This window comes from Capsicum annuum, chromosome 11 (assembly GCF_002878395.1).
Source record: "Capsicum annuum cultivar UCD-10X-F1 chromosome 11, UCD10Xv1.1, whole genome shotgun sequence".
Lineage (NCBI taxonomy): Eukaryota > Viridiplantae > Streptophyta > Magnoliopsida > Solanales > Solanaceae > Capsicum > Capsicum annuum.
In genome coordinates this window covers 228,834,007-228,860,492 of record NC_061121.1, presented here as the reverse complement: position 1 = coordinate 228,860,492, position 26,486 = coordinate 228,834,007, and the positions used below count along the sequence as shown (strand labels likewise).

The 26,486-nt window shown below is 31.9% G+C and overlaps 1 protein-coding gene and 1 non-coding gene across 2 annotated transcripts; one reads left to right on the top strand and one right to left on the bottom strand.

Moving 5' to 3' along the window:
* Positions 1-810: 810 nt before the first annotated feature.
* LOC124889122 lies at positions 811-967 on the top strand. The gene has a single exon (XR_007047738.1). It is a non-coding gene; the product is annotated as a U1 spliceosomal RNA (small nuclear RNA).
* A 16,756-nt stretch (positions 968-17,723) lies between these two features.
* Positions 17,724-22,776, bottom strand: LOC107847977 (uncharacterized protein At5g41620). The gene is made up of 3 exons (XM_016692604.2): positions 21,584-22,776; positions 20,449-20,556; positions 17,724-19,312 (listed from the first exon to the last, which is right to left on the bottom strand). Exons 1-3 carry the CDS (start codon positions 22,034-22,036, stop codon positions 17,921-17,923), a joined length of 1,953 nt encoding a protein of 650 aa, XP_016548090.1. The 5' UTR covers positions 22,037-22,776; the 3' UTR covers positions 17,724-17,920.
* Positions 22,777-26,486: the final 3,710 nt, after the last annotated feature.

The following is a 26,486-nucleotide window of genomic DNA, read 5'->3' as shown; positions in this document are numbered from 1 at the left end:
GGTGGCAAGGTCATCTCAATAAAATGTGGTCTAAAGTAAATATATGCGCATAAGAAAAATATTATCAATAATTTAGAGTTATTTTATATTCTTACAACTATGTTTATTAGTTTAGTATTCTTAGAAGACATTAAGCATTTAACTTCACGTAATAATGTTACTAATATAAAAGTAAGAACTAATTTTACTTAATAAGATGTTAGTCATTTGTTTAAAATGCTTTACATTGAATATTATTGTGAAAACTTTATTTATTAATATGAAGATTTGATAAAAAGTTCTAAAATATTTTTAATAAAAAATATATAGTTCTTTTTATAATTTAATTTAAATTTTGCACCTTTTATATTTTACAAACTTTAATATTATTAAATTTTTTGAGGTCTCAAAATTTTTGAGACCTAAGCAAACGTTTTACTAGTCTTACCCTTAAGTCAACCCTGACCGGTGGTAAAATTGCTGGCAATACCATCTTATGAAGGGGCAGGGGCGGACCCACGTATAATTTTTGGATGCTCCGGCACCCACTAAACTCGACGTAAATTAGGTATAATTATATAAAAAACACAGAATTAATGGTATAATTTATTAAAATGCACCCGTAGAACAAACATATGGTTAAGTGCAGTGGCATGAGAATGTGACTCCCATGTCCAGCTTTCTGGGTTCAAATCCCTACAGCAACATACTATTTTTTTGAGCACCCACAACCTTGAAATATCCGCCACTGTGAAGGGGACGTATCCATAGCCATTAATGCAACATTATTCACGTCATGCTTGATTGACTTGCATGCATCATTTTATAAATAGAATATCCTAGATGGGGTCAATGGATGATCAATAAGACCGATGTCCTAGATAGGTAATTTAACCTCCATGGCATTTTGGATGGGTGCCTACCTAAGGTCAGCCCAGGTGGTCGAGCCTACTTTATAATGTATGACTTTGCATTATTACATATTTTTCATTTATCTGCCTATTTCCTGCCCTTAACAAGTCCAGCTTTTACTAACTAGCAAATTTAACAGATCGTCAAGAAATAGCTCGAGCCAAGTTTAGATTTTGATGTGGTCGGGAACCATGCCTGACCTGAACTTCTTAGCTTGTACGCGAGGGGTCATCCGATGAGCTCTGTTAGTTTCGGTTCTACATTCTACTAGACTAAAGAGCCCTTGCTAGTGTTAGTTGTGACAAAATTGATGCATCTTTGCAAAGGTTGTAAAATACTAGTCCTCTGTCTGTAAGCCCATGTACACACGCCTTGAGACTACATGACAATGACTATTTTTCAACGATAGGACCCCGGATGTTGTTGATAATTTCACGAGAAACTCCAGTTAGGCTAACTAAATACGATAAGCATGTCGATATTCAATCTTGATGAATGTAAAAATCACAGCATGTTGTCTGTATTGACTTGATTCATTAGCTGATTTCTGAATATCTTACAGTTACTTCCCTTCTGTACATTCATTTGACTATTGGGATTGTTAGAGTTTAGTTTGTGCCTCAAATTTTGTTGATCCAGTCTTGAAAAGTTTGCGGTGCGATCCATGTTTGTGATTTTTTGTGGGGTCTATGGCGGTAGTGTAGGGATTGGGCCGATAGTCATCATCATCGAATCCGTCCTCGTCTTCCATATCATCATCCGTACTGAAACCATCCAGGAGGCCTAGATCTTTTGCAGCCCGAACTGCATCACCGGGACACGGAGGAATAACCCCCGCAGTTTGAATGAAAGAGTTGAACTGTTGCAGCATCTTAATTTGTGATGTGTTTGCCTTCTCCGTCTTCTTCTGCCTCTCTCTCTGTTCAGCAGACCTCTCTCTGTTCAACAAGCTCTTCATTGAGTTGAGAAATCGTATTTTGTAGTCTTTCAATGGTTTCTCTATCAACTGAAGAGCTAGAGTATGCAGCGCCGGACGAACACCTAATATTATCGCCAAAAAATTGTGTGGTATCTGTAGAAATGGCCTCTATTTGCAGGACCCACAACTTTTGTCCATAACTCCTCCTCTAAATGTTGGGGTATTGGGTCACTCTGACTTTCAGGAGGCTAACTACTACGATACTCACCAACAAGACACGTATATTCGTCCTATATTCAAAGTAAAGTTAATACTAAAAGTCAAAAAATATTAAAGTAGTTATAATTGAATAATATCAATTTTGAGAAAAAGATTCATAAATTCAAAATTTGTTTCTTACGTGGAAAACTTTTGCACGAGCTTCAACCCAGACATTTTCATCAATCAGGTTCTTTTTTTTTTCAGATGAGTCTCCTCAAATAGCTCATCAGTTGGTATTTGCCTACCCTTTTCTTTTTCCTGCATATGAAAAAACTATCAATGTTCAAATAATTAAAAAAAATTAACAGAAATAAACAATTAAAACTGTAAAATTTACATACCATTTTTTCAGCACAGGAAGAGTACTTTTGGCACCCACAGTATGTAGGGAGCCACCCTTGGATGATGTCCGGATTTTCTTTCCTTTTTTTTTCAACAATTGGTATTCTGCGCTATTCCAATGGCGAAGATACAGTTGCCATGCGGGTTCAGGAATCCACTTAGGTTTTACCAATTTCTTTCGGGCATAATCCAAGAGATCGTTAAATCTGGCTCTACATCTTATGAAAAAGTTCTTCTTTATAAGAAATGTATTTGCAGCATCCCACAAGTAAAATTTCTACAACAAAAATATAATATTCAACCTTTTGTTCTAACAAAGTGTTGATAAGTAGTCGATAAGTTAAATTCTTACCTTAAATTCTTCAAACATTCTATCCCTGTCAAGTTCTGAAACCTTTTGCCAGCTAGTCCAGTAGCTGTGGAAATGTCGAGTAATGCATATTGACGTCTTTGGTCCAAATCCAGCATCCGGTCTGAACCTACAACACAAGATCAAACAGTAATTTCATAGAACATAATAATATAGTAATGAAAAAATGAGTAACGTTATTATATTTAGAAATCTTACCCTCTCGCAACTGGAACAAGATAAATCCTCCCAGAATCATCTGTCTCTTGGCTGCCTAGTAAATGATGGTGGATGCACTAGTGTGGGCGGATCTGAAGCACCAGATGGAGTGCCTCCAAGCTGAAGACCTAACAACCCAATAGATCCAGCAGAATTATTGTGCGAAGCTTCGTGATTGCTGCAGAAGGGTATCGATGATGGTAGATGTCTGGAGGAGCCAGCGACCGTTCGATAGTACTGTGCTGGCGGTGGCACGTTCATAGGAGCAGAATGAGTCGGTGTAGACCCATGTAGTGTCCCCACATGTGTAGGTGTAGGTATCGAATCCTCGAACGACCTAGAATATGAGGATCGTGATGTCGCGTCAGCAAACCGACCCTCAGATATATGAATACCAGTCGGTCGTCTATAAGGCGGAGGTTGTCTATTCTTTTTTGGTTTCGTAGTATCAATTTTTTCCTTACCCTTGTTACCTCTGTCTGACAACTAAATTAAGTTAATAAGTCTTTAGTTCCTACAAAATGAATATATAAGAAAACATTCCAAATAACTAATTTCAAGTTACTAATTCACATTTCAAATCGCTCTAATACAATACGAGATATAGACAAAAACATTTTTATTACTATATAAATCATGGAAAAGTGGAAACAACAAACTTAAAAAGATAGTACAAAGCATAAAGACATCAATACATAATAAATACAACCTACACAACTAATCCTCTTCTTCTGAAGACTCTCCACTAAACCATTCACCCTCTTCAGAGGTTTTCTCATCTCCTACCCACTCAGCCTTTTCTTCCACAATATTAACTTCTTTAAATATATTTTCTGGGTGATTCAAACCGTCCACTAATTCAACGTCCACTAGCTGGTGATTAATCTGCATTTCATTTTAATACGCAGTCTCCAGCACATTCTAAACTTCCACCCGGCCTATAGGCTTTGTTTTTATTACAACCCACCAATCAAACTTGTCATTGCGCAACGGATAAGGAGCATAATACACTTGTTTAGCATTTTGCGCTAGAACAAATGGATCATAAATAGACTATGACCTATTGTGCTTCACTTCAATGATATTATGCTCCCTATGTACTCTTGTGCCTCTTGTGCTTGGATCAAACCACTTACATCGAAAGAGGACAATTTTTTTTATTGAGAAACCAGCATACTCCAGTTCTAAGATCTCGTGTATGATGCCAAAGTAATAAACATCGCCATCACCCTTAACCCAAACACCACAATTGTTTGTTTTTATTGTTCTGGAATGTTGTTCGGTGGAAAATTTAAACCCGTTTACTTTGTATTGGGACATTGCATTAGCTCCAACTGAACTCAAAGAAATATCTCTCAAGAGCTGATCGTATGCAGCTGCATTTGGTGAATGATGTACCTAAAAATACTATACATATATATATTTTAGTTGAGGAATGTGTAAATATTTAAACTTTGTAGAAATATTAATACACTTACAAACCTCATTTTTAAACCATGTTGCAAAGGATGCATACACTTGATTTTTGTGGAATTGAGTCTTAAATGAACTGAACATCCAACATGGGAAACACAATTAGTTTCCTTAAGAGAATGAGTAAACAAATAAGATATGTTAAAATTTTAATCTCCTTACTTCAGAAAGGGCTCAATTTTCGGGCAATTCAATATGACATACAAAGTTGCTGATTTGCGCTCCGTGGGAGTGAGCCGACGAGGTATAGTCTTTTTAGACTTACAACCATATTGATTGAAAATTGATACCGGTTGCAAATGAGGCTCATTCACATCGTCCTGGTGGTGATTTGGTCAGTTTCTTGAACAAGCAACTTCATCACGAAAGTAGTATGAACAAAATTGAGAAGTCTCTCTTGCAAGATATGCCTCAACTATAGAGCCTTCCACCCTATATTTATTTTTGGGACCCCTTTTCAATTTTCCAATTGCCTTGTACAATCTTTAAGGTTAGATGTTTACTATATTTAAAAAAGATATTATGAATTTAAATATGTTGTAAATGCTTATCGTTCGAATAGATACATCCACCTAGTTTGAACTGGACCGCCTAGCCGAGTTATGTGCACAAGGTAAATGGGAAGATGTTCCATCACATCGAAGAACGCTGGCGAAAAAATCTTCTCCAGCTTGTTGGTGATAACAACAATATTACTTTCCATTTGCGCTAGATTTTCTTCTTTTAATGTGGTGGCACATAAGTCTTTGAAGAACAAACTGATCTCTGTTATTGGTTTTCATATGTTTTCAGGTAAACCAATAATAGCAATTGGAAGTAATTATTTCACGAAAATATGACAATCATGGCTTTTCATTCCATGCAAGATTCCTTGTGTCATATCAACCGTCTTTCCCAAATTTGAGGCATATCCATCGGGCATCTTCAAACTTTGAACTCACTCACATATTTGATGTTTTTGGTCAAACTTGAATGTAAAACTAGCCTTGGGCTTAAGAACATTGTCGTTGGCCCCTGCTGTAAGTGTAATTCTCTGCGGTTGTAATATTCCGGTAAGTCAAGTTTGGCCTTAGGATTATCCTTTGTTTTGCCAGTGACATTCATAACTGTGTTGAACAAGTTATCAAAATAGTTCTTCTATGCATGACATCAATATTATTTCTAAGTAAATTATCTGGCCAATATTCTAACTTCCAAAATATACTTTGCTTAGTCCAGTTATGCGAAATATCATATCCATCAAGCCTGTACAATCGTTCCTCGCTGGCTTTAGGAAAATCCTGAACTATTTTCCAGACGTCATGACCAAACAGCCTTGGAGGTGGACCATCATGTTCCCTTCTATTCCTTCTAAATGCATTCTTGAGTCTCTTAAATTCAAGATCAGGTGGCAAGAAACAACGATGACAATCAAACCATGAATTTTTCCTGTCATGTCTCAATGTGAAAGAATTTATTTTTTCCATGCAGTATGGACAAGCCAGCTGTCATCTACCCAGATAATATTCCATAAGCAGAAAAGTCATTAACAGTCCACATTAGATATGCACGCAAATTGAAATTCTGTTTAAGAGAGATGTCCCAAGTTTCAACTCCCTCATGCCATAAAATTTGAAGTTCATTAATCAAAGGTTGCTAGTAGACATCTATTTCGCTTTTTGGATTACACGGGCCAGGAATAACACAATTCAGAAATATATAAGAACTAATCATCAACATTTCAGGAAGAAGATTATAAGGAGTGATAAATACAGGACAACATGAATATGGAGCACCACCAACTGAAAAAGGAGAGAACCCATCTGCACATAATCCCAATCGAATGTTTCATGGCTCAGCTATAAAATCTAGATAAGTTGCATCAAAATGCTTCCAAGCCTCTCCATCAGATGAATGACACATAACACCAGTGGGCCTTCTATTTTCACTATGCTATCTCATATGAGGAGCTGAGCTGTTTGAAGCATACAACCTCTTCAACATTGGTATAAGAGGTAAATAATGCATCGCCTTAATGGCAATTTAATTTTCAGTAGAACCACGCCTTTATCGAGAGTGCTGACAAAACTTACAGAACTCTAGGTTAGCATCTTCCTTAAAGTATAACATGCAACCATTTTCACAACAATCAATTCTAACCGAGGAGAGACCTAACTTTGACACCAATCTTTTTGCCTTATAGAAAGAATCAGGAACCTCCAATCCGGGGTCAACTAACTCTTTAATAAGGTCTATCATTGAGTCCATTCCTCCTTCATCAATATTCCAATCAGATTTAATACTTAATAATCTAACAGCAACAGATAAAAGAGAGTGCGAACACCCGTCAAACAAAGGATGACTAGCAGCATGCAATTTTTTGTAGAAATTGCCCGCTTCGCTATTAGGAACATCTTCAACATTTTCCTTAAAGTCAAACCCGTGTTGCATCCCAAAAGCATCGTGCACCATTTCTGTCATCCTAGTATATTGATATTCATTATACCCTGTAGACCTACTACTTTCTCCAACAACAAAGTTATTTTGCGCAACATCCCCATGAATACCACACAATCTTAAAAAGTTCTCCTGAAATTCCTTTCTGTAAAGATGTTCCTTTACACCTTCTTTACTTAAAATATTTATACCATCACATCTAACACAAGGACAACGAATAACCCGATAACGTGTCCAAATATCAAGTGTCTTAGCATGTTCAGCAAATCTTTTGACACCTTCAACAAATTCCTCCCTAATACCCATTCTATTATCATTGTTCCGTTGATATATCCGGCTATAATCAGGTTCCATCTATGCAATCAATCAGATTCAACTAATTAGATTAAGTCACAAAAATTTAACCATTTTCAAGCAACTAAGTCACCTACCAGACCACATTCAAAACAAAAAATTCTCCTTTAAAGTCCCTAGACTTAACCATTTTCAAGCAACTAAGTCACCTACCAAACCACATTCAAAACAAAAAAAATCTCATTTAAAGTCCCTAGACTTAACCATTTTCAAGCAACTAAGTCACCTACCAAACCACATTCAAAACAAAAAAAATCCCTTTAAAGTCAGTACACTTAACCATTTTCAACCAACTAAGTCACCTACCAGACCACATTCAAAACAAAAAATTCCCTTTAAAGTCCCTAGATTTAACCGTTTTCAACCAACTAAATCACCTACCAAACCACATTCAAAATAAAAAAATCTCCTTTAAAGTCCCTAGACTTAACTATTTTCAACCAACTAAGTCACCTACCAAACCACATTCAAAATAAAAAAAATCTCCTTTAAAGTCCCTACACTTAACCATTTTCAACCAACTAAGTCACCTACTAAACCACATTCAAAACAAAAAAATCCCCTTTAAAGTCCCTAGACTTAAGCATTTTGAACCAACTAAGTCACCAAACAAACCACGTTCAAAACAAAAATATCCCCTTTAAAGTCCCTAGACTTAACCATTTTTAAGCAACTAAGTCACCTACCAAACCATATTCAAAACAAAAAAATCCCCTTTAAAGTCCCTAGACTTAACCATTTTCAACCAACTAAGTCACCTACCAAACCACATTCAAAACAAAAAGATCCCCTTTAAAGTCCCTAGACTTAACCATTTTCAAGCAGCTAAGTCAACTACCAAACCACAATCAAAACAAAAAATCCCCGTTAAAGTCCCTAGACTTAACCATTTTCAACCAACTAAGTCACCTACCAAACCACATTCAAAACAAAAAAAATCCCCCTTAAAGTCCCTAGACTTAACCATTTTCAAGCAACTAAGTCACCTACCAAACCACGTTCAAAACAAAAAAAAATCTCTTTAAATTCCCTAGATTTAACCATTTTCAAGCAACTAAGTCACCTACCAAACCACATTCAAAACAAAAAAATCCCCTTTAAAGTCCCTAGACTTAACCATTTTCAACCAACTAAGTCACCTACCAAACCACATTCAAAACAAAAAGATCCCCTTTAAAGTCCCTAGACTTAACCATTTTCAAGCAGCTAAGTCAACTACCAAACCACAATCAAAACAAAAAATCCCCGTTAAAGTCCCTAGACTTAACCATTTTCAACCAACTAAGTCACCTACCAAACCACATTCAAAACAAAAAAATTCCCTTTAAAGTCCCTACACTTAACCATTTTCAAGCAACAAAGTCACCTACCAAATCATATTCAAAACAAAAAAAATCCTCTTTAAAGTCCCTAGACTTAACCATTTTCAAGCAATTAAGTCACCTATCAAACCACATTCAAAATAATAAAATCTCCTTTAAAGTCCCTACACTTAACCATTTTCAAGCAACTAAGTCACCTACCAAAATCACATTCAAGAAACAAGCAACAACAAGGCCTACAAGATGTCAACAACAATGCTAGTGAATCGAACAAGGCCACACACAGCTTCATTGGACTTCATTATAAACAATAACAAGAACATAACAACAATGCTAGTAAATCGAACAAGGCCACACACGGATTCACTAGACTTCAATATGAACAATAACAAGAAGATAACAATAATAGTGAATCGAGAGAAATTAACTTACCTTTGCTTGGCCTAAACTAAAGTGAAAGAGATAGCCGGTCACCGAATCAAGAACCCAAAAAAATCAAGAGAAAATATTTCAAATTTGAGTGATTTAGCAAAACTCATATCAAAAACAACAAGCTAAAGTGCTAAACCATAAAATTAAATCCATTCACTTTAAAGACAACAAGCTAAACTCTCGTCAAAAACAAGCTAAACCATAAAATCCATTCAAGAATCAAAAATAACAAGCTAAACAAGCAAAACTAGTTCAAACATTTATGTGTATAGCTCAAAAATTTCGCAAATAACTAAAAAACATTCGAGCTTCAAATGAGCTTAAAAAAACTAGTTCAAACTAACCTAATCTTCACCATTATAAATTTCACAATTATATAAACTAGTACACCTAAAAATCAACCTCAAAAAAGCACAAATTTCGCAAATACAACATGTGTTTAGGGTGAGCTTGCCTGAGCTGAGCTTACCGGAGCAGTCGGAGCAGTCGCCGGAGGAGCAGTCACCGGAGCTTGCGATTGGAAGGAAGATTTTGGGTGTGTTTAGGGTATTTTTGTGTGTTTGTGCGTGATTTGTGTGTGTGTGTGTTTAGGGCAGTCGACTAATTAGTATTTTAGGTCGGGCTGGGTCGGGTTATGTGGGGGTGGGGTCGGGTAGGAGTTATATAATTAAAATATTTTTTAATTATTTTGTTGAAAACCGACCAAATGTGGTCGGTTTTTGACAAAATAATAAAAAATATTTTAATTAGTACAATTAATAAATTAATCAATTAACAAATTAAAATTAATTTTAAATAAATTAATTTTTCAATAGATTCTATAATATTTATAACAATAACACGAGTAGTATATTTCCCCAATCGTATAATAATATCAATGAATTTTGTAATTTACGATAATTTTTTGGTTAATTAGCTTTTAATGATGATATTATATGTATGTATATATATATATATATATATATATATATATATATATAATATCGTAATTAAATGCTAACTAACCAAAAATTTATCGTAAATTATAAAATTCATTGATATTTATATATACCTCGCAATACAATGTGTTAATCAAATAAATTATTGATTACTTGTCTTACGTTATTACAACTTCAACAATATACGCGTATCTACATATTCACATTAAATAGTATATCTATTTCCTCAATAGTCTGATATCAATGTATTATTCAAAATATTTTGACATATAAATTCAATCATCGAGCTTTTGATTACTGCATACATCACTACACGAGATATACATATATATACATATATTCAATTGTCTATCAACTTTCAAATAAGTATATAAATATCACACACATATATAAACATCAAATAAGTATATAAACATCACACACAATTGTCGATTACTGCATACGTCACTACACAAGATATATATATATATATATATATATATATATATATATATATTCCTATACATACACACATATACATACTATAGACTATATCAAGTTCTAAATACGTGCTATATATATCACAAACGTACACAAGTGTATTATCCAATAATATGATGCGACGTGTTTCATATACATACTCAGATGAGTGATCGATTAATTACATTTGATTAGCTTAATATACTAGGTTTTGACTAAATCGTTCATGAATCGATCACTATATATATATATATATATATATATATCACATCCACAAGTATATTACCTTATAATAGAACACGTTCATTATATTTTAATGAATTATCGGTTATATATTACATTATTATGACTGAAATAATAACATAATATCATTATCTCAACAGTATGAGATATATATATATATATACATATATATATACACACATATTCATTATACAAATTATGTATGTTTAACTTCATTTAACGTATATACGAAGGAAAATATTTATTTTATATATTGAAACATAAGTAAAAGATAAAGACTATGTTTAACGTAATTTGTTTGTTTTATTTGATATATTTTTAAGTGTAATTTTTTCAAAAATTTAAAGAATGATTGATTTTTATTATTATTATACTGATTATCGACTACGTGCGATCAACGTAATTTCAAAAAATTATTATACTGATTAAGAATAATTGTTTTTTTATGAAACGAATATATATATTTGATTACATATATATAGTTATTGATTACATATAAAGATTATGTTTTAAAATATTTTCTTTTATTTTTAAAATTAAAAACCAACTACAAGTGGTTGGATTTTTGAAAAGTATTTTCTTTTCTTTTTTTAAATAAAAAACCGACCACTAGTGGTCTGTTTTTCTAAAAGTAAATTAAAAAATAATTTTTATAAACCGGCCACAATTGGTCGGTTTTTAAAAATATTTTTCAATTATTTTTAAAAAAAAAGTGACCACTAATGGTCGATTTTATTAAAAATAATTAAAAAAAAAAAATTGAAAAACCGACCACTTTGGTCAATTTTAAAAATATTTTTTAATTTTTTTTAAAACGCCCACATGTGCTCGATTTTGTTTTTTTAAAAAAAAATTATTTGTAAAATAAATTATAATTAATATAAAATATTGAAATAATTATTTTGATTTTTTAAAATATAAAAGCTGCCACATGTGGTCGCTTTTTAAAAAAAATAAAAAAAATAAAAATTTGACCACGTGTGGTCGATTTTTTTCGACCACATTCTGTGATCGGTTTTTTAAGGTCGGTTTTTCATTTTTTTTTCTAGTAGTGTATTCTTGCCCGTTATTCAATAACAGGGATAGAAAATTTGTCTATAAAATCATAAACTACCATCTTCCCTTCATTAGCCTATTGGACGTGATTTGCAAGAATGACCACCATAAGGGGCGGTCTTGAACTTGTGATTCCGCTTAATGAAATATTTTTAGAAAATGACCTATGTTACCAATCAGGTATAAGTTATAGGTGTAAATTAGTTTTGCCTACGAGACAGAGTTTAATATCGTGAATCTACTCAATTAATAATTTTACTCCACACTTTAAAGTACGTTGTTTAAGTTGCTCAATTGTTCGCAAGTCAATAAGCAACACATTATACTATCTTTAATGTTTTATAACTTCTTGAAATATCTCGAACTCTCGCCTCATAAGAAAAATTAACTTGTGATAAAAAGATTTTATAAGTAAGATATCATTATTTTTGAAACTATTAGTTATGCTTAATAGTTTTCATTTTCCCTTTTAAAAAAATTTTAAATTTTCATTTTCCTTTTTCATTGTTCCAACTAATAATTACATTTCTCAAACCACTTTTCCTCTATATCTTTCATTAATCTCGTGATAACTATTATTTACAACAAAAGTTTTCATTTTTTTCTTGTTGGGGTGTAGGGAGGAAAACGAAAGGTTCAAATATCAGTAGAGGCAAAAAAAATATTTGATTTCTTATTATTTACCTTAACACGATGAACATAATTATCCGATATTTATATTAGTGGAACCGTAGCCAATACTTGATGAAGTAATCGTGATGCACAAAAGCTAGTTCATGTGTCGCGCAATAAACGAAAAAAACATTAACTAGTTACTTTGACGAAATAAATTCAACAACAACACACAAATATCTGGAGTTAATTTAGATCAAAAATTTCAAAAGTCTTTCTTTATTTCTTAAACATAATGTCAAACACAAACATATTTAGGATTGATTTAGACCACAAATTTCAAAAGTCTTTCTTTATTTCTTAAACACAATTTCAAGTCAAATGATGCGACATAAAATAGGACGAAGAGAGTAAATAATATTACTCAATATTATATCCGGAGATAAGTATTATATATAACATGCCAACCCTGTATAGAAGTGTATCATACATAAATATGAGCTAAATCAAGTATAATTCATATTTAAGGTGAGGTGTCATAGTATATATTATTTGCAGATGACATAATATTAATTGACGGATTTGTGATATAGTTAACGCCAAACCGGACGTTTGTAAACATACATAAATTCTGAAAGATTCAGGTTGAGCAGGACCAAAATCGAACATTTGGAGTGCAAGTTTAATGATGTTTACGACGTTGACATGGAAGTGAGGCTTGATACGATCAACAATAATGTCATACATTGTATTGGTACAAGGACTATGTTGTTAGGATGGAGTATTGTCTAGTTAAAAACTCTTATATCCAGAACATAATTGTAGAAACGAGGATACTGAAATAGATGTGTGAGCATACTAAAAGAACAACAAGTATAAAGAAGGAAACAGTGTCGAAAATATAGTAACTAATACGAAAATAGTGCAATTCTACAAGAGCGAAACAAAGAACAACAACAACAAAGTGTAATAATTAAAACACAATAAACAACAGATTATAATAAATATCACAAGCAAGGATTACAATACGGCCACGACGGCCATTAGTACAACATAAAATTTATTACTTCCTCTATTTCAAAAAGAATCACCTACTTTGACTTGTCACAAAGTTTAAGAAAATAAAGAAGACTTTTCAATTTTGTGGTCTTATATTAAAGTTGTGTTAAATGTACCAAAATGTCCTTTAATCTTGTGGTTCTAAACATGTTATGTGGAAAGTTGAAATTAAAGTATTGTCAAAAAAAGAAATGAGTCATTCTTTTTTAAACAGATTAAAAAGAAAAATAAGTCATTTTTTTTAAAATTGAGGGAGTATTAATTTTTACCATATTATATATAGTTATCATAAATATTAATTTTCTTATATTTAGTTGGGGAAGTTCTCTGACAAGTGAAGATCAGAGATTGCATATTAAAGAAGGAATAGACAGTTGAAAAAAGCAAGAATATCACATGAATTATGGCACGCCCCTACCAATCTAAGCTTCAAAATGTTATCTTTTAACTTTACACACTGTCAAGTTGTTACAACAATACTATATATTATTCCGTCTCATTTTATGTATCATCATCTAATCAAATACGAAATTTAAGAAATAAATAATGACTTTATAAAGTCTAAAAAATTATCCCTTTTATAGTTATTTTAATATTTACTTTTTAGTTGTCTTTTCTCATTAAGTGGGATCCAGTAAGGATAAAAGAAAATAACGTCATTAAATAGTTATCAAATAACGAAAGATGACATTCTTTTATAGACGGATTAAAAAGAAAATGACGACACATAAAATGAGACGGAAGAAGTATCTATTTTGCTATACACAATGTCTAGCATGTCCTTTAAAAATTTAACATTCGTTATTCGAAGCATCTCGTGTTTACATATAGTACAAAAAAGATTGCATACGAGGAGTACGATATAGGCAGCCTACCTTATGCAGCGACTGATTCCACGGCTCGAACAAATAACCTATGTCACAAAATATAACATCTTCGTCTGCTTTAGAACAAGGATATCTTACAATGTTAGTAAATGTTAGGTGCTTATATTAAACTAATATATGAGACAAATATCATACATTCATATTTATCGTGTACTTATAATTAAATAATATATATATATACACTCTAAATTTTGGATTCTAAATGGCAAGATTATATTCTGAATTTGAAATAAACATCGAGTCCAAGTACATTTACTAGCTAATTAATTTCGTAACTAATTTCAATTTATTTATTTTTGTGATTTGAGCAAAGCCAAGACAGGAACGGGACATGTACATTGCAATATGTTTTTATTTTTGTCCTTTTCTAATTTTCTGGACACGGAAATTGGACATTTTGGTCCATACCATGAAAAAAATATAATTATTTTTGTTTACTTTAATTACAAAAAATACAATAAAATAAATTTATACAACTAAATAAAAAAGAAATGAATTATTGAAATGATATGTGCACATGACAATCATTCTAATGAATTAAAACAACTTTTTTTTTGGTTTCCAACGTATCCCCAGCCCGACAGGTCAAGGACTAATCCTCCACGGATTTGAGCTTCATTTAAGGATTTGCCGCTGACTAATTGGTTGCTGCATGCACAAGGCGGGAATCGAACCCCCGATACTTACTTAAGCGACCTAATGAGCTAACCACTAGGCCAACCAAGCTTGGTTGAATTAAAACAACTTAACAAGAACCAAGTGAATTTAATATAATAGTAGTATAATATATGGTGTGTAACAGTTCCAAGAAACAAATAAATTTGTATTTTTTTTTTTTTAGAAAAAATATTTTTTAATTTGTGAATTATTACTAATTGAATATTCTTGAAATGAATGACCAATACCAATGTATTACAACTGTATCTTGGCATTGAAATGATATATCAAAAGTCATATGGTCTAAATAATACAAGACAAAGTCATTGTAATTGTTAGGGAAATATTAATGACATCAAACCCTAGTTGCCAGCACAAAAACCAAGTCATTTTATTGGTATTTTTCTTGATTAATGATATGGGGGTTTTTACTTTTAGGGGGTGGTTAATAGGAAGGAAAATATTTTTGTAGAAAAAATAAGTGATTTTCTTATCTATAAACTAATATTTGATATGTAAGCATGAAATGTTATACTAAAAGTTGCTTAGACAGACATTATGAAAGTGACGAGGATGAGGGGGTCGGGGGTGGTGGGTGGGGGGCATGGGTTTGGGGTTTGGGGTAGAGAGGGATGAGAGATGAGGGTGAGTTGGGGGTGGGGTTAAGGGGGTCGGAGCGGGGAATGGGGTGTGGTTGGGGGTGCGGGTGCAGGTGCGGGTGGGGCGAGGGTGTTTCTTTTACCATCTCCATAGTGTATGAGATAAATGTATGCATTTCGATTAGGATTGTATTCTATGGTTACAATTCTACCATATATGTCTTTTTCATTTCGTCGAAAATCAATTTTACGGTATAGATACTTATGACCTCCCCCTCTATGCCTTGTCTTAATGATTCCTCTGACATTACGATCTTTATCACAACGACGCTGTCCATCGATTAAATTATTTTGTGGATTGAATTTCACTTAACTGTTTAGAGTTTCATTGCGTGTGCTCAGGATATAGAAGTTTCATATAAATGAATTGTCATGCTATTAAGTATTTTGATTGTTGTTCTTCTCCTTCGTTGAGGCAGAATAAAATAACCCTATTGAAACATAATGATCATACGTCTGTAATGCAGGAGTTGAGGATGGACGGGAGACAATCAACATACGATACTACTTACGCAACTTATTTTTTCCTCTTTTATCATAGAAGTTATTTTTCTAATTCTTAAGTAATTTTTTTTTTTCTAAAAAGAAAATGTAACCAAAAATGAAAAAATTTAAAATATTTTCTGAATAATGTTTCCTATACTATATACCGAACTTATGCTTAAATTAATTAATCTACTTGCAATTTCTTTTTCTCTTATTGTACAATTTTGTGTAAATACTAATTTTTTTCTGGAAGAAAATTTTGAATAATATATTCACTAACTATATTATTAATTAATGTCAAGTTTAATTAATCACTAATATTTTTATCAATTATCATATTAACTTTTCCTTTAGATTAGAGTATCTGATTTTGCAACTTTGGACGGTGCTTTATATAATATAATACCATATATAATACATGGTCATAATTTAATTATTATTATTATTATTATTATTATTATTATTATTATTATATTTGTTTGATTTTAGTGTACCAAAAAATTATTGCCATTTTCTCTTTTTTATTTCTATTTTTCAATAATTAGAGAGGAATAAATGCTCATGGTCTTGTCAGCTCTATAATGCTTATTTCACATGCTTTTATTCCTAGTAAATCCATCATATAATTTCCGTTTTTCTCTAAGTCAAAAAAAATAAAATATAATATTTGGTGGATGGTAAGATAAATTTTACTATATTTAAAACCACTAATTGAGATTAATTAATATTTTTTTTGTATGAAATAGTTGATTAGTGATTTTAAATAATTAGCTTAAGCACATGGGGAGATTGGTATAATCCAAGATTAGGTGCTTTTAGTAATGATGATTTCACTAAAAAAAAAATATTTTTTTATCATATTATGTCATTTCAACTACTTACCTTAAAGAAATAATATATATTTTTCTTTCGATAATCGAAAAATCGACGAAGGCATGATGGTAGACGGCTCGAAATTCGATAGATAATGAACTATTTTTTCTATTTTTTTTATTTAAATACTAAGTTTTTTTATGACGGAGTGCAAATTTATAGTGTGTTTAATCCACATATTACAATCAGGGGCGGAGCTAGGGAACCAGAAGGGGTTCATCTTTCGAAAAATTACATTATATATAAGGTTAAGATTATCTTTTGGTTTCATAGATCTCTAAATGAAAATTATGACTTCGACATTGCTATATGCGCTCTTACTACTAACCAAAATATACTTCCTTTGTTCAATTTACGTGAATCTGTTTGATCGTCATTAAGTTCTAAAAAGAAACAAAGACCTTATAGATTTTTGGTCTTAAAAATGTAATACCATAAAGACTTTTGAAATTTGTAAGCCTAAACCTGTCGTGACATTTGTTTGATTGTAAAATCTTCTCAATTAAAAGTAAAACAAAAAGTTCAAGATTAAATTATTTCCAAATTTAATAAGAGTTTACTTTTTCAGAACGGATTATAAAGAAAATAGGATCATATAAATTAATACGACAATAGTATTACAACAACATATTCGGTGTAATTCTACCAGTAGAGTCTGGACCTGAGAAGGGTGGGGGATACGCAGCCTTACCCCTGCCTCGCAAGTATAGAGAGGTTTTTTCTGATAGATCTTCGGCTCAAGACCAAGTCATAGTTGTATTTAAGAATGATAAAAATGCTCACAAGATAAAATATATTTGAAACTTAAGAACATCTTTGTTACCAAAAGAAGAGTAGCAAAACTTTGTACATTTTTATATGTCATACAAAATGGGCAAACCACAAAATTGTATTAACTATATTGATTTCATAAAGAGAAGATAAAAAAAAACAGCAGAAAATATTTTCATTTAATTATGTAAAACAATGTATCGAACAGCAGAAAGTATTTCTTCAGTTTGCTCCTTGCAAGACAGCAAATGCCTCATTGATCACTCTTTCTGCATCATTTGAAGGTTGGCTCCAGTTCTTACTCGGACTCGAAAAGCCATGTTGAGATGGTGTTTTTCGCGATGCAGACACGATATGGTCTCGGAGATCCTTGATCATTTTGTACCTCTCTATCTCGTCTTCGCAGTCTTTTCTCCAAACTTGAGAAGAGAACTCGAAGACTGATCCGTTTTCAAGAAAGTTTGATCTCCCTTTATCGAACGTGTCCATGTTTGACATGTTCTCCTTCCCTCCACCCGCGGAGAATTCCCATTCTATGCCATCTGATGTTTCCCTCTCTATGGGAATAGTCTGCCTTTGGAACTTCTCCGAGATAGACCTCCTCGCTTTGCTTTTGTCAGAAACCGATGATCTCTTTGGATCGTCCTGAAGAGCGCTGCACCATTGGTAGCTTTTGGTGTTATCGTCCATGTTTAGCTCGATTGAGTGAAGATCACTGTCAGCTGAGTCATTGTCATCATCGTCTTGATCATCATCATCATTATCGAGTACTTCCCCATTTTCCTTCTCTTTGTCTTGGTAATAACACGTGCTTGGAAGAGTTTCTCTCAAATGCCTCTCGAGTTCTTTGATTTTTTCATAGTTAGGTGACTCACCGCGTTGTTCTTGTCCCTTTTTTGATCTCAAATAGGCCTCGAGCTCGTTCCTTAGCTTATCAACAACTGCATTTTTCTCCTCAAATTGATACTTGGCTTCCGATAGCTTCATTTGAACTCTTTCCTCGCGTAAAACATCAGCTAGTTGAAGCATTTCTCTTTCCTTCTCCACCTCTTCACGAACTTTAGCCGATTGTCTCTTCAATTCCTCTACCTCGGCTCTGTCTTCTCCGATACCTCTAGCTAATTCATCACACACTTGCTCCAATATCTCCCTTGCCCTCTTCTCGCCTTCAAGTTCTTTCGTTGCTTTCAACAGAGAAGCTTTCGTGTCAGCCAATTCCTTACCGAGCTTCTTGTTTAGCCTCTCGGTTTGCTTCCTCAACTTCTTCTCTACCTTGAGCTCCTTAGCTATAGATGTTATGGCCGCGTGAATCTTGTCTTGCTCTTTTAACTTCCACGCCGCCTTCTCTTCTTCAAACTGCTTCAACATGACGTCAAACTCACCGTGTTGGTTATTATATCTTTGTTCGTGAATCAACTTAGTCACCTGGATACACGAACGATCAAGCTCAGCTTTCATCGCCGAGAAAAGGGATAGACACGTCGCTTGATGCTCTTCAACACTCCACACGCGATGCAAAACCTTCAAAAGCTCCTTAGACGCGGAGAGGCCATTCTTGACATCCTTTAACCGATGTTTGTTTACACTCGATCCACGAGTTTGTGTCTGATCAACCTGCATTTTTTGAAGCAAAAGTTGTTAGATGCAAAGTAATAGGAATAATAGAGGGCAAAAAAACTTAATGTATATAGCTTAAAACCATAAGATATTTTGTGACTATAATGTCATAAATAGCACATGACAAACAAAAGATTACAACAACATTATATCAATTCAAGATTTCAATTGTTGGAGAAAAAAAACATATGACATGTTGACTCTGATGGTACCTGAAACAGATACCAACTTACACTGTTTGGTCCCTTTCCATGACACTGAAAGATTTGTCCATTTCCTAAAATGAAACTTTGAAATGGCCAAGAGACACATCCAAGATGCCATTTATGTCACTTATATTATGATATGAACATGAATGGGCTCTATTATTTTGTTTTTACAATTCACTTTCTGAATGTGATAGTAAAAGAAAATCTCAGTTTCATTTGACATAATTTGACTCAACACGGAGTTTAAGAAGGGAAAGTACATTTGTGGTCTAAAATATGTGTGGCTACAAGACTTCTAAACTTTGTGATTTAAACATTGTCATGTTTTTTAAACGGAATAATAAGGAAACGGTGTCAAACAATGTGGAATAGAAGGAGTATATAGATTCTTGAAGAAGGTAAAAACTACAGTCAGGTGCACTAAAGTTCTTGATATGTTGTTTCCACGACTTGAACATATAACCGGTAGACTAGAGAAGTTACAATCCTTGGATGGGTAAAAAATTTCCCAGTTTTGTTCTTATTTACAACTTGCAACAGTAAATAATAGTACACCCCCGTTAAAAACTTACACGCACCCGGTGTATACACCAAACTAATGTTCTTTACCATGGTTATATAATTAAATTAAGTAAAATAAATATTGATTAATCATAGTTAAGTAACGTAAACTTTAAATTCAAACACATGGCATGCATGTATTGGCTTGATGTCCCCCCAAGTAAAAAGAAAAAGTAGAATTATCAAAGTATTTTTAAGTTACTATCATAGAAAAAACTATACAGAACATGGTATCCGATTAAAAAGCCTGAGGCATTATGCTGACGTGAACTTAGATTAGTTGGATCCACAAATAAATATCGAATTTCGAATGAAATTTTTATTATTTTAGTAAAACATAATATTAGAAAAATGGTACTTCACCTCAATCAAGCAACCATTTTGGAAAGAGAAATCAGTCTGCAGAATTCTGTGAGAACCAATTGTATTAGTTCTTCTTCTATGACTGTCCTCTTTAGATCTCTCCATTCTCTGTCAAAATTTACCATTCAACACACAAATAACATCAGAGAAAAACTTCAAAACTCCTAAATAAAAAAATAAAAAGACTAAAAAAAGATGCATTTTTTTTCAAGAAAATTTGAACCCCACCTCATAAACATGGTCACACAAACATTATCCCTACCTTGTGAAGATACAAAGATTATTTTTGAAAGATCCTAAACCCAAGTAACACTTAACAAAAGACGTTGAAAAAGATGAATGCAACACGACGATTTTCCTGGGAGTCACCCATCTTACTACTAAATTATGATGGGATCCGATGTGTTAATACTGGTATGATTAGATCCCTCAAAAATAAAATTTCATAAACAGAAGTATGAAAACAAAAAACCATAAAAAGAAGCAATTTTTCTCAAGAAAATTTGAACCCCACTACTGCAACAAACCTTACCACTACCTCATGAATATAGATTGTTTTGAAAAGACATAACATAAGATTGTTATAAAAGGAGGAATGCAACACACCACTTTCCTACGGATCACCCATCCTGATACTACTGTCACCCAAAATGCTTAACTATTGAATTCTGATGAAATCCGATGCGTTAATGATGGTGGTATTATTGCATCCCTCAAAAACAAAACTCTGGAAACAAAAAACCATAAAAAAGAACCAATTTTTTCCCAAGAAAACTTGAATCCCACTTCACAAACACAACCATGGAAACAAATAAAACATAAAAAAGAACCAATTTTTCCCAAGAAAATTTGAACCCCACTTCATAAACACAACTATGTAAACAAAAAAAAAAAACATAAAAAAGAACAAATTTTTCTCAAGAAAATTTGAATCCCACTTCACAAACACAACTATGAAAACAAAAACACATAAAAAAAGAACCAATTTTTCCCAAGAAAATTTGAATCCCACTTCACAAACACAACTATGTAACCAAAAAAAACAATTTTTATCAAGAAAATTTGAACCCCACTTCACAAACACAACTATGTAAACAAAAGAAGCAATTTTTCCTCAACAAAATTTGAACCCCACCTCAGTAACAGGACTAATTTGAGAAGGATCAGACAACTCCAAACCAACAGCACCAAATTTTGCTGATGACTTCAAAAAATTCTCTTCTTTTTTAGGTATAGGTAGAACAACCCCATTGATTTCCCACAAAGTAGCACCAAGTTTCCTTGCTGAAACTGACAAATCTTGTTGCTGTTGTTGTTGTTGCTGCTGCTGCAGATTCTTGAATAACTTTCTACTACTGTTTCCATTATCATTCTTCAATGATGGTGATCTTGACTTCATTTTCCACAGTGGTACTGGTGTTGTACTATTACTTGTTCCTATTCCTCCTCCTCCTCCTCTTTTTCCTACCAAAACTGCCCTCTTTAGTCTGTATCTTTGTACTAATGAAGATGATGATGATGATGATCCTCCTCCCCTTTTTCTCACCTTATTGTTGCATTCTTGTACATTCCAATTTTGCCTAATCATAACTTTTTTTTCTCCAAGAATTCTCTTTTTTCTTTGTTCTTCTTGTTGAGGAAATTAATGTATGGGGTGGTCAAGAATCATAGTACTAAATATCAAGAAAAGGGCTTTGTTGGAAGAGAAAGATAGGGGACAATATTTTTTCAGATCTAAAGTTAGAAAAAAACAGTTGCTCAGAGGTGTCAGATATCTCAGTGAATTTAGTCGAGATACGTGAACGCTGATTCAAACATTACTTTTATCAAAACAAAAGTTGTGAAAAATTGTTAACGATGAGAGGTGGCATGAGGTATCAAGTGAATTTAATCGAGGTGCGTGAAAGGTGATCCAGACAACACAGAGTTATCAAAATGGAGACATTTACTACCCTTTTTTGTACTTTGGAAGTATGTCTCTTGTTGAATATTTTCTTGGGAATGGAAAAAAAGAAGTGCTTTATCAGTCAAAAAAGAGAAGGAAGAGGAAGGAGAAGATCCAAGAAAAGTTGATACTGGTACTAATTTGAAGATACTACTATAAAGGAATATGATATGATACTATTAATAAATGATTGCCATGCAAATTAGAGCCATTTTTAAAATTTTATGACTATGGTTTGAAAAATCTATAGAGGGAAAAAAAAAAAAAAGATGAAAATTCTTAATTAAAGAGAAAGAAAACAAAAAGCAAAGACTTGATATTGAAGTGTTGTTTTCTTGGAAAAGTGATTGGAAACAGGAAGAGAGAGTTCAAGAGTGAATGTTGTTTCTTTTTCATGTAAATCAACAGTTTTGTAAGAGAGAGAGGGGTAGGGGGTGGGGGTGGGGGTGGGGTGCGGGGTAGGGGGTTGGTGTGTATATATATATATATTTATTTATTTTATTTTTTAAAATTGGACACCAAGTATCTCAAATTATATCCGAAGTTGATATGACATATATTATTTTACTAAGGCCCTAAATTTTAGAAGAGGGGGGAGGGCTTATTAGTTTTAGTAGCCATTTGGCTATGAAAATTATTTCTTTTTTTCGGAAAAATTATTTTATTTTAGTGAAAAAAGTAAAAATAAAATCTGTTTGGTCATGAAAATTTCAAATACAATTTCGAAATTATATTTGAAAAAAAAAAAAAAATTTACTTATATTTTTCTCACAAAATTTCAAAAATAATTTTAATTTATATTGATACGACGTTTCGATTTTCCATATCTTGTAATCCTCAATCCTATTCCCCTCTCCTATCTCCATTTAAAAAAAAAAAAAAAATAAGTTCCTACGATATCGTCAAGTTCACATAAACGAGGTTTAAGCAAATGTTGTCGATTTTGTGATCCCGCACTTACTGCAAAATGCATTGTTTTTGGAGAATCCAACATGTATTAGCTAATACTTCCGAAAAGTTCAAACAATGTAAATTTAGTTTACCTGTTGAATTAGTCGAGGTGCTTCAAAAGTACACGTGGCATGCACGTGAGTAGATTGTGTGAAGCAATCAAGGCCATCAAAATCTGAATCAACGGCTAAAAATAATGGACTAGGTTCACTGTACTTATGGTAACTTACACCATAATTTTAGCACTGTCAATCTTGATAAAATATTCTTTTTTATTTTGCACTTAACTCCTCTTATTTCTACTTTGCTTACCACTCAGTACCTATTCTTTAGGAAATTTCAAAAACATTCCTTATAATTTTATGGCGAGTTTGCCGTTTGGCCATAAAAACTACTTTTTGTTGGAGTTGTGTTTGATCACCTTTTTTTGAAATTTTTTTGTAGACTTTTGAAAAAAAAAAAATTTAATATGATTTTATGTCTTTAACTTTTAAAAATTATCAAATCATCCAACTACTAATTTACCTACTAACATACAACCAAATGTTGAGAAAATAATTTATATGTCTTCAATTGATAAAATAATTAAGAAACAAACTAATTATTATGATTATTATTCTTCTAAAAATTGAATCAAAATATCATAAACACGAGCTAAATAAGTTTATCTAACAATAATCGATTGAATAGAGAAAATATATTTTGATAAATATGATTGATAAATATGATTGATGGATATAAATATATTTGGGTCAAAATATTTTTCCTCCCCAACTTTGTCTTAAAAATCAAACTCCCCCTCAACTTTGAATAATAATCATAACCCCCCCCACCCCCCCCCCCCCCACCCTAATTGACTTTTTAAAATTATTATTTTACCCTTTATCATCAATTTTTTTAATTTTTTTTAACTTCTTTAAAATCATCATATTTTTATTTAAAAAAAAATCATATAACAAATTTTTCATAAAAACATAAACATTATTCATATAACAAAATTTTCGTAAAAACATAAACATTATCTTCTAGAAAAAGAAAAGTAAGAAATATATAAGTTAATGATGATCTTTATGAAGTAAATTAGCGTAATAAGAAAACTAGTTTTATTAATAATAATCAAAACTACATTATTTATTTTAACAAATGAAAATAATAAATACTACTAATTTGATAAACATATTTAAATGCAGAAAATACAAACAATAAATGAAAGAGATAAGTCTCTAGTACCACCCCGAACTATGGTCAAAGTTGTTACGACAAACTCCAACCTCACAGGGTCCTATTATCCCCTGAACTCAAATTTAGTGTATTTTTATCATTTTTTGTGTTAATGTGGTACCTTTGTTACATAAAATGGAGCCCATATCAAAGCTGTCACGCCATCTAAAACGATTGACAAAAAGTATCACGTTAGCTAACAAGATTGACAAAAATACGCTAAAATTTAGTTTAAGGGGTAATAGGGCCCCCGTGAAGTTGACGTGCATCGTAGCAAATTTGGTCATAGTTCAGGAATACTAGATATTTTTCTCGAATAAAACTAAGGTCAAATTTAAAGATTATATTTATTTATATAAATTAAAATATGTAATACTCTATTAATGGCAATCGTAACTTATTTACTGATATACACAAGAGATAATATTGGTTCTTATCACTTAATCCTTATACTAAAAATAAATGTTTTAGTTTATCTGCTCAATTTGTGAAATCAAGAGAATTGTATTATGTTTTTTTCTACCCTTTAGTGTTAAATAACTATATAAAGTAACAGTATAGACAAACTTTAAGTTTCAAATTACCATTAATAAGGTTAATTTAGCAAAATATACCTCTAAGTAAAAATTTCTTAAAGATTGTGTTATATTAACAAAAAGTTAAGTAATACGAAATAAATTTAGTAAAAGAGTGACAAAACACGAAAATATACACACATGCAAGTACATACATATGTAGATATACACACTTAGGGGTGGGTTGTTTGGAAACAAATTATTCCGAGATTACTTATTACAAAATAAGTTGTACTGACATGTAAGTGTGATAACTTATCTCATCACTGTGGTATAAATGGTGCGACAAATAATTTTGAGACTAGCTAATACATCTAATTAAACGCAGTATAAATAATCATGAACTTTATTATTCAATGTTGAGGGGAAGTTTGATTTTTTAAATATATTTTATATATTCTTAAATTTGTTGATGAAAATTCTTAATTACTTTCACTTGAATTAATTATTTTATTAAATTTAATCTTTGTTAAAAAAAAATTACAAATGAATTATTTCTGAATAGATTAGTGCTAATTTTTTGCTTTTTCTTTATTGATGATATTGATTTTCCTTGAATATATATGTTTTTTTTTTGGTAAAGAGAACAAACTTTTGTTAAGCCAATTACCACACTCGTTTCTATTCAAAATCCATAAAATCAAAATAAGGTAATCGTCAACATGAATCGTTACGTTATGTTTGATATACGACTTTATTGATCACTTTTTAATAATTTATTAAAATCATCATAGTCATTATATGACATATTATATGACATATACAGAAAATTAGAATGACAAGAAAAAAATATTAAATTTCTCATGTTTAAATAACATAATGTATTAGGCGTTATATTTCTATAATATAGTTCATTCAAAACAAAGTTGATATATTTCCGCCATAGATATGCCATTTGTTATTTTTTACTTTACATTAGTAAATTTTGGTTAAAAGAAGAAAAAGAGATTAGAATATCTATAACAATTAAAAATGATGTTGTATCATAGAAAATAAATAATATTTTTTTCTTAGTGATTGTAGTTATAAGAGGTGCTTGTGTAAAAATTTAAAGATTGAGGTTATATAATAATAATGAAAGTTGAAAATGGGAGTGGAAAATTATGAAAACAACAAAATGTTATTTTCACTTTTTGGAATCTAACTCCAAAATAATTTTTTAGAGTTTCATGGCCAAATACCACAATTTTCAAAAAAGGAAAAAAAAAAATCCAAAAAAAAGGAAAAAAAAATTATGTCCAAACGGTTGTGTACATCGAAGCATATACTTTGTGCGGCAATTTTGTTATTTGAAGAGTCAAAGAAGTTATTCTTTTATTACGTTTTTCTGAAATAATTTTACTATA